At 34.7% G+C, this 9,564-nt stretch overlaps 2 protein-coding genes across 2 annotated transcripts; one reads left to right on the top strand and one right to left on the bottom strand.

The window, feature by feature from the left end:
• Positions 1–549: 549 nt before the first annotated feature.
• On the top strand, positions 550–2,624 carry LOC105108667 (patatin-like protein 7). Its single transcript, XM_011003074.1, has 3 exons — positions 550–1,611; positions 1,709–1,771; positions 1,914–2,624. The coding sequence occupies exons 1-3, from the start codon at positions 664–666 to the stop codon at positions 2,217–2,219; spliced, it is 1,317 nt and encodes a 438-aa protein (XP_011001376.1). The 5' UTR covers positions 550–663; the 3' UTR covers positions 2,220–2,624.
• A 1,659-nt stretch (positions 2,625–4,283) lies between these two features.
• On the bottom strand, positions 4,284–7,814 carry LOC105108666 (glycine cleavage system H protein 2, mitochondrial-like). Its single transcript, XM_011003073.1, has 3 exons — positions 7,618–7,814; positions 5,306–5,565; positions 4,284–4,819 (listed from the first exon to the last, which is right to left on the bottom strand). Exons 1-3 carry the CDS (start codon positions 7,694–7,696, stop codon positions 4,691–4,693), a joined length of 468 nt encoding a protein of 155 aa, XP_011001375.1. The 5' UTR covers positions 7,697–7,814; the 3' UTR covers positions 4,284–4,690.
• Positions 7,815–9,564: the final 1,750 nt, after the last annotated feature.

Genomic DNA, 9,564 nt, shown 5'->3' with positions numbered 1-9,564 from the left:
AATATCTTTAATTGTAAACCCAAAAAAGATATTAAGAGTTGAAGCATCGAGTGTCTAATGTCACGAATTGCTTTCATCTTCATAAAGTTATATGATAGATTATGGATAAAAATTAAAGGAAAATTCTATTAATTCACAAAAAAAAAAAACTATCTCCATCAATAGTTTAAATTGACCATCTCCTGACAAACTACACTTAAATAAGCATCCTTCTTTAGTCTCTCGCTACTATTATTTATTTAGGCACACAAAAAGAATTCACATTGTTTTTTCTTTTTCTTTTTTATTTTCGGTTCCCTTCTCCTCATTTTTTTTAATCACTCCACGCCAAAAATCATCTGCTCCATTCAAATAAATTAAAATAAAGAAAAGAAAAGGATAGATAAATAAATAAAATTAAAGAAAAGGACAAGAGATCAAGAATCTGAATAAATAAATAAATAAAATAGAAAACTCAAGCTACTCAACGTGCCGATTAATCGCCTAGGAAGGAATGTTCCTCGATGGCTACATCAAGACACCACAAATCCTCACTATATATACACTCCCTAAGATGCTCCTCACCTTCATCACCATTTTCACTTCTGCTCTCAGAAAACATCGCACAGTGTTTCAACAATCAAAGCTCAAAACCTGCAAAAGATCATCCACAAGTGCAATCCAATGGCAGCAGTACTCGCATCCACCACGCCTGATGACTCTTCCTTTGATGTAGACAAGCTCACTTATGAAATCTTTTCAATCCTAGAAAACAAGTTTCTCTTTGGTGGATATGATGATCCAAAGCTCTCCAAGAACACTCACCAAGTCCCAATTCAAGAACAACTTAAGCCCACCAAACAGTTCAATGGTGGTAAGGTCAGGATCCTCTCCATTGATGGAGGAGGTGCCACTAATGGAATTCTTGCTGCTAAGTCTTTGACACACCTTGAGTCTTGCCTTCGTCGAAAGTCAGGCAATCCTAATGCCTCTGTTTCTGATTACTTTGACGTTGTTGCCGGCTCTGGTTCTGGTGGTGTTTTGGCTGCCTTACTCTTCACTCGTGGCAAAAATGGACGCCCTATGTTTACGGCCGAAGAAGCTTTGAATTTTCTTGTCAAGATTAATGAGAAGATGAACAGATCACAAGGGGTTTTCGGCAAATTGTTTGGGTCTGCGAAAGCAGAGAAAGTTTTCACAAAAACTTTCGGAGAACTAACTTTGAAGGATACAATCAAATCTGCTCTGATACCATGTTACGATCTTTCAACACACGCACCATTCTTATTTTCTCGTGCTGATGCATTAGAAATGGATGGATATGACTTTAAAATGAGTGATGTCTGCCTTGCAACTTCAGCCGATCCAACAATGGTTGGGGCCGTGGACATGCGGTCCGTCGACAAGAGGACTAAAATTGTGGCTATTGATGGTGGGATTGCCATGAACAATCCAACAGCTGCAGCAATCACTCATGTCCTGAACAATAAGCAGGAGTTTCCACTCTGTAATGGGGTGGAGGATCTTTTGGTGGTGTCACTTGGAAATGGAGAGTCAGATTTCGGTTATCAGAATCAGAATTCAACACCTGCAAGATTTGTCAGGATAGCTGGAGAAGGAGCATCTGACATGGTAACCGCATTATTATTTTACTAAGTTTTTGTCCCTTTTCCGTGTTTGTTTCTCTGTTTTGTGGTAGGTAAGCTAATTGAATTTGTCCCTTTATCAGGTTGATCAAGCTGTTTCAATGGCGTTTGGTAACTGTCGGACCAGCAATTATGTTCGAATTCAGGTACTAGATTCTGTCTAATTACTGAAAGTAAAATAACACCAAATCTCTAACAGCTTCGCCGAAAAATGTAACTATCAAACTGGGATGGAAATTTAATTTTGCTTGCATTATTGGGCTAATTTGATTATGAATTTTTTTTCAGGCAAATGGGATTATTGCTAAAAAGCATGGAATTGCGGATAAATCAATGAAATCCAACAAGAAGGCAGATTTATTGGCAATGACAGAGGAGATGCTGGCACAGAAAAATGTGGAGTCGGTGTTATTTGAAGGGAAGAAGATAGTTGAGAGCACAAACTTCCACAAATTGGAGACATTTACTGGAGAGCTAATCAAGGAGCAAGAGAGGAGAAAAACAAGCATTTTACCAACAGTGGTGTTGAAGCAGAACTCACCCTCACCAAGAACATCATCTGCCACAACTCTTTCAACGTTATCTTCATATTGATCAGTTGGTCCATTAGATTTGTTAAATTAATATCTTAATTTGAGAGAAAAACAAAATTAAATGCTTTTGCTGCCGCTCGTGATGATTGAAGACATCCGAGATTGAGCTGAGCTAAGCTTCTGAGTGCAATTGCAAATTCTTTCGGTTTAATATGTATAGATTTATACTATAATTTAGAGGTGTTTGTGTATAGTATGGAATTGTGAGATTACTTGTTGCAAACTTAGAGGGATTAATGCAATTTAGAGTTGCTAGCTTGCCGATGTTATGTAATTTTTGATGGATTGAGTCACTTTGCGTATTTCGTTGTTAGTCTTATTGTGATTTGATTTTTGATTAGATTGAAAATTTGCTAATTAGCAAGGTGAGTTCTATCAATACTGATTGCTTTCTTGTCGAGGTTCACATTTGTTCTTCTTTTATGCTGCTGATTTCTTCATCTTGTTAATCAAATAGTGATTTATGATCAATAAGTTCCATCACACTTGCAATTTACCAAGATCCCAAAAAAGGTTTTATGTGGCTTGATGATGTAAGGTGTGAAATGGGATTTGAGGAGCTTTGTGGTTCAGAAAAAGCTGGGTGCACTAGAGAGAATGGAAAGCAAGATTGTTCAAATTAAAGTGTCAAATGGCTTTGTTTGATTTCCCCACATCATAATTAGCTGCCTCCAGTTTGCTTTCCTATGTGGTCCATAAGATCGTTAGACTCCATCAATGAAGAAATCCATCGTTAGACAGGATGATTCTATCAGATCATTTCCTATGGTATTCTCGGATGCAAGGACGACAATGGGCAATGGGTATCCACATATCGGATTTTGATACTATTCATTTTCATATCTGAATTCAAAACTGCTGCCTATACCCGACTGGCATGGAATTCGGATACCCAAACTTGAACTAATCAGGTATACATTGCTTGAGCATTTTCGATCCATTTCCTGTTTTTGACATTTGGGATCCATTCGAAGACTTCCCTCGCTTCCTCAATTCCCTCATTGAAAACTTCACTCTCGCTTCCTCAATTCCCTCAATGAAAACTCAACCTCTGTTAACACCCGCTTTGATTGGAATGAGACACTAGAAGCTCTTCAAGGCAGATCTTACACGACTTGAAGAGGAGGAAGGGAAGGTCGAACTTGAAGATGACAGGTTGCTTCAGGTTAGCGAAGAGAAAGGAATGTAGAGAAGGAAGACAAGAACGATACATGGCATAGGGAAGAGTGTAGTAGAGGCAAGTTATCGCGGAGGATGAGGCTGCCTGAGAAAGCGGAAATATATCATGTCAGGGCTTCTATAGAGAATTGAGTTTTTATTGTGGCAGTGCCTAAAAGAAAATCAAGAACAATAACTATTCATTAAATATCCAATTCATTCAGGATTTTGAGTCTGGTATAACAATATCCATTACCCCAACTTTTTTTCCCTTTGTGTTACTTGAACTCAAGTCAAACAGTAACTACTCAGATCGGGGATAAACTACCATCCCTGCTCGGATCCCATGGACATTCTCATAACTCTGTAACCACTGGTATTTTCTTTCGTTTTGCAGCTGTTTCTATTCGAGTTTGTGTAATTTTTTCAAAAACCTCTTACTTCAGTAAAATTCTAATCATCTCCCAATCCTAAGAACGTCTATCTTTGATATGTACAAACAAGTGCCTAACGTGCAGATAACTAGGTTATGAAAGTTTGTGCACTGTTAGGAACAAGAAAATGAGTACCCCATTTTACAGTCCAATGCTCTATAAACCTCCAAAGCAAACATAATATTTTAAGCATGTACAGATACGTGTTCTTAAAACTCTTAGCATAAAGAATCTTGCGAAGAAATCCACCACCTCGGGCATACTGAGAATCAGTTTAAAGAAAGAAACCGCGTTTGTGACAGAGACAACTTACCTACCAACCTCTGATTTCAGCAATAAGCAGATCTAATTCACTGTCCGTATCCATCACGCAGTCCATTTCAACACAAGAAAACCATTACAGAACAGGTGCTGCACGTTTATCAACAGCGAAGGAAAATCCATCAGGATGCATATTTTCTCCCTCACTAAATAAAAAACATGAACTTCCTCATTTCCTTTTTCATGGAATATCACGGGTGAATAATTTAATCTGATCCACCAAAAATCTTATGAAGATTCTAGCTGCAAACCTTTCAAGTAAAGCAGGATTTATCAAAAAGTTCAAAAGTTAATCACCAAAGGTTGCAGCTACCTAAAAGACCACATCATTTCATTGGATGAAAACCTGGAGAGATTATTTCTTCTATTGAATGATTGTTTCTACCAAATTTGTCACACAGGAAAAGGGAAATCAGAAAACACTTTGTTGGAAAAAAAATATGTCAAGATAGAAACTTGCAACTTTCAGCGTCCTTCATAAGGCATCATCTGTTAAGCGATTAGTGGAAATATGCCCTTTGCAAGAACTGCCTCCAGCTGTACTTTACCAACAGTCCAATTAATGCTTTGCATCTTCTTCTTCACAGAACTTAGCGTACTCATCTGAGTTCTTCAAGTTCTTTAGTTCACTGTCATCTTTAATTTCAACCTTCATAATCCATCCCTTCTCATAGGGGCTTGAATTGACCTGCAAAATAGTAGAAGAAAATCCTTACAGAGAATATCAAAGCACTACCTTAATTCTGGAGTTATGACATGCTGAATTTAAAGGACAAGTTAAGCAGCCAGTACTATCAAACTAACTCTGATTGGCAATAGATATAAATACAGCAGCCACATTACATGGTATTTCAGGGAGGAGTAAAGAAAGGAAAGTGAAATTCACTTGTTAAGGAAGATTTGGTCGTTAAAATTCAGTTTTAAGGAGTTCAGAAAACTAATAAATGGCTTGAGAGAGCTGTTTATTTAGCAAGTCCGTTTCTATTCCTCAATTAAGAGACCTCAATCTATACAATCCATGATTTGTCATATAAGTTGAAATGAATTAAAGAGGTCTGAAGTTTCAGTGAAGGAGAGGAAAAAAAACTATATATATAAAAAAATCCAATCTGAAATTTTTTATTTATAAAGCAATCTCAAGAAAAAGAATATGGCACCATGTAAGTAGACTAACCAAACCAGGAGAGCTGTTCAGTTCTTCATTAACTTCAACCACATCTCCCGAAACAGGAGAATAGACATCACTGGTAGCCTTGACACTTTCAACTGCGCCAAATCCAGAACCCTGATTCACAGAAGCACCTACTTCCGGTAATTCAACATACACAACATCACCTAAATGGTCTTGAGCATGATCGGTTATACCAACAGTAGCAGTTTTACCATCAACCTTTACCCATTCATGACTGTCAGCATACTTCAAGTCCTTTACAACTGCAAGGGAATTGAGAAAATGCATATGTCAGGAAGCTTAAGGTGTAGGAGATAAAAATGAACCTCCAAAACCCTAGGAAGAGAAAAAAACATGTGAAAAAATAGCATAATATATCTACACAAACAAATCTGAATAGAGGCATCAATTTGAAAGAACATTCTGAGTAGAAAAAAAATATTGAGGACCATTTTGTGATACAATTATGAAAGTTCTAGGACTGCAATCAGAGTTTTCCCATTAAAGGAGCACATTCACACAGAAAGCACAGACACATGCTAGCTTGTGCTTGCTATCTGCATGCACAAACACAGGCAGTGGTAATGCCTATTAGAAGATCTTTACAACCTTTCTCAATATCAATTTTTTCCTCTTTTTTTTATTTTTTATTTATTTTGATGATGATGTAAACAACTTTGAAGATTATGACACAAAACACATGGAATAATAACCACAGGGCCCTTCAGCAAGTTCAATCAAATGCATCAAAAATGGACTGATAATTTTTCTGCAGATTATAATTATCCTATCAGTTAAGGAGTTAGCTTGAGAAATGCACATCATTGGACATCAAATAAACGATGGAAAGGACACTAAGCTGCAAAGGGATCCTTGGTTTCAAGAGGAACAATGACTATTGCTCAAGCAAGCTTTGTCTCCAATGATCTTTTGATCATACAAGCATGAAGATTCAAAGTAAGGCTTATACAAGTTTAAAAAATTTAAACAATATCATAGAAACCCATTCAACATAAGAACTTCTTGACTGTTAATATAATTAAAGAACAATATTTTCCCTCCAAATTTCATCATATGATTTTAAGATAGATATATGCCATGGAGGAACCAAAGATAGTCAGCAGAAAACCACAGGTCTTATGAGTCCTCTCCAAACTCAAAATGAATGGTTCCAGAATAGAAGCAGCGCCTAGTTCAGGGTATTTCAGTAAACTATTTGGGTAATAATTTCCAAAATTTCTTGTCTTCCCTTTATCCATGTCATAAATGAAGCCAATTATCAATATTCATATATAATCAGGAGGCTCTTACTCAAGGAGACAGATTATAAAGAAACCAAATAGCTGACTTTGAAGTTGAACAACTGAATGATATAGCCGTTTCCAGTTAATTTGTTTTTTATTTTAACAAAATTTAAAATCAGTAGAAATTAGCAACACCTATTTCATAAATCTTGCTCGTGTGCACAAGAACCTACATTAAATTTGCAGAATACTGCCTTTTCAACATTCCTGAATTCTAATCTACAACTCAAATTCAAAAAGAAATCTTTGCTTCAGAAAAAAAAATGAAAGTAAAGAGTGCTGCTACCAACAGAGAGTTGACGACAAGAATTGCCATCACGACTGCATTAGAACACTACACCCAAACTGTGTAACAATTTTATTTAAAAAAACCTCCATGCCATCACCATCCTCACCGCCACCATCATAACTTACAAGCTTCAAAAGAAAACAGATTGTTTTCACTTTTCAGAATTCCAAAAACAAAAAAGCACCATGCTCTTTTCTTTTTTTTGATTAACTTGGGTGTCCAGCCAGCTTGCACGCATAATTCCAAAAACAGAAAAACAAAAAAGCCCCATGCTCATTTTTTAATATATAAAGAACTGTCATCAATATCAGACAACAACTTAGTTATCATGTCTGTTTAACACAAGAAACTAAATCAATGAACACAAATAGTAATCACGCTTATGCAACAAACTCATCAATCTAATTTTAACGAAAAGATCGGAATCAATGTCTCTATTCCTTCACTGACTAGCTAATTTACTCACTTCATTCAATATATATATATATATATATATATTCAAATCAACACCAAAAACAAGACACCCCGGGTGCCAAAATCGAAACTTTAACCAAAAAATAATCGAAGATCAAGAATTTCATTAAAGCACATACATAAGATCCATATCTACATCAACAACCATTATTATCAAATGCAGAAAAAGACACAAGACACCATTAAAAAAAAAATTAACAACAGATCAAGAAACCAAGAAAAGAATATGGTTGAACCATGAAATTTACCAGAAGCAAACCCTCTATGAGAAACAGAGATCCTAAGGTAAGAAGCAGCCCTTGAAGCCCACAACAATCTTGACGCCATAATAAGAGAAAGTGATGAATCTCAAACAAGCTCTGCTTCTCTTACAGAACACGGTACACTGACTTTAACTTCCCTTTTCTCGTACTACTGCCACTTGAGTTTTGATGTCTTGGGGGGTTGGTGGGAGTTTTATTTTTGTATATTAATTGTTGGTAAAATAAATAAATAAATAATTGGACTGTGTATATATTTATATAAAAAAGTCCAAAACGATTTACCCATTTTCAGTTAGGTCCTAAACACTGAAAATCCCAATGCTTCTGCCATCTATTATGACATTATCCAATTAATCCTCTCCTTGATTTTTTTTCCCTTTATATCATAAAAAAAACCCTATTCATGTTAAAACAAACTATTTTATTTTAATTTTTAAGAATACAATATTTGACAAGAAAGATTATTAAATAATCATACAAAATTATAAATATTATCATTGTAACTTACCTTTTATGAGAAAGTATTGCATTAAAACTATCTAATAAAAATAAAAGTCTCTTATTATACAAAGTGATTGAAGTTTTTCCAACTCAATATATGCCCAATACATAGATGTAACTATACTGTCATTTGTGAATATCATTAAATAATTAGTAAAAACAATTAGATTTTTATGATTAAAAAAATAAGGAAACTTTGAAAAAAGAGAGAAACAAAAAGAGACATAATATTTAATGTCTTTGATTATTATTTAAAAATTGATATTTATTAACATTTTGATACTAGATAAGAGAAACTACTTTTTTCCTGAGGAGCCTAAATTTTTTGGTCATCTAATGATTGTTTATTTGAAAAATGGGGGATCTAATTGGAAATGTATTTTGTTTGTAACCTAAATGAAAATAACATGATAATTAGAGGAAAAACAAGATGTCATTTTCCCAAAATAAAAATAAAAGGGAGGATATGGTGGTGGGTCAATGTGTCAACAAACCCATTAGGCAGAGAGTTGGTGAGTGCTGACTATTCTTGCTGTCGCCACTTGCTAGTGACTGGTGCTCAGTGAGGGCCCTCGGATGGGGCTGGTGGGCTGCCGGTGGGAGATGTTTTCCTTTGAGGGTAAATTATGGTAGAGTTTCCTTGCAACTCTTGGAAATGAAACTCTCAATTTTTTGAAATTTCCATGCAATTCTTGGAAAACATTCGTCCAGATATGATGCATCCTTGATGAAGATATAGCAGTTTAGAATTGTGTTCCAAGCATTTCATAAAGTTTTGAATTTTTTTCTTATATAAATTTTTTATATATATATTTTTAAATAATTTTAATGTATTAATATAAAAAATAATTTAAAAAATATTATTAATATATTTTCAAACAAAAAAATAAAAATATAATTACTATTACATTCTAAATAACCTCTCCACTCTACGACAAAAAATAAATCCAGCTTTTGATGATCATAGGTTCACGTTTAAAGCTCTAAACTCAAGACTTATGGCCCAAGGTTAAACGCAAACAGGCACGTTCATATCAAGGTTGGATTTTAAGTTGATTTTTTTAAGGATTTTTTACTAAAATTTTCTGAGTTTTTTGAAGTTTGAACTACCCGTCATCCCACTTTTATGGGAGTGCCCAAATTACATACTAAATCTTGATTGAGTCCTCAAAATACTATTTTTCTCAATTAAGTTTCTTTTCGGAAGATAATTATTAACTACACTAATATGTTTAAAATATTCACAAATATTTAATATAAAAATAAAATTTCTACAAAATGGTGTCATTTTCAGCACGTAATCTATGCAATATAGTGGAATAAATTGATTTATATAAACGAAGGGACTCAATTAGAATTATTGAGCCTTTGGGAACTTAATTGGAACATAATTCTTTAAAATCCCAATTGGGAAATGAATTAAAGTTTTGG

The sequence above is a fragment of the Populus euphratica genome, unplaced genomic scaffold, assembly GCF_000495115.2.
Source record: "Populus euphratica unplaced genomic scaffold, PopEup_1.0 scaffold195.1, whole genome shotgun sequence".
In the NCBI taxonomy this organism is placed as follows: Eukaryota; Viridiplantae; Streptophyta; class Magnoliopsida; order Malpighiales; family Salicaceae; genus Populus; species Populus euphratica.
This window is presented reverse-complemented; position numbering and strand designations above follow the sequence as displayed.

Excerpts from the sequence above, each read along its gene's own strand:
- LOC105108667 (XM_011003074.1), top strand. The coding sequence starts at position 664 with ATGGCAGCAGTACTCGCATCCACCACGCCTGATGACTCTTCCTTTGAT. Across the intron at positions 1,612-1,708 it reads GAGAAGGAGCATCTGACATG|GTTGATCAAGCTGTTTCAAT; the intron begins GTAACCGCATTA and ends TCCCTTTATCAG. Across the intron at positions 1,772-1,913 it reads GCAATTATGTTCGAATTCAG|GCAAATGGGATTATTGCTAA; the intron begins GTACTAGATTCT and ends ATTTTTTTTCAG.
- LOC105108666 (XM_011003073.1), bottom strand. The coding sequence starts at position 7,696 with ATGGCGTCAAGATTGTTGTGGGCTTCAAGGGCTGCTTCTTACCTTAGG. Across the intron at positions 5,566-7,617 it reads TCATAGAGGGTTTGCTTCTG|TTGTAAAGGACTTGAAGTAT; the intron begins GTAAATTTCATG and ends ATTCCCTTGCAG. Across the intron at positions 4,820-5,305 it reads TGAACAGCTCTCCTGGTTTG|GTCAATTCAAGCCCCTATGA; the intron begins GTTAGTCTACTT and ends ACTATTTTGCAG.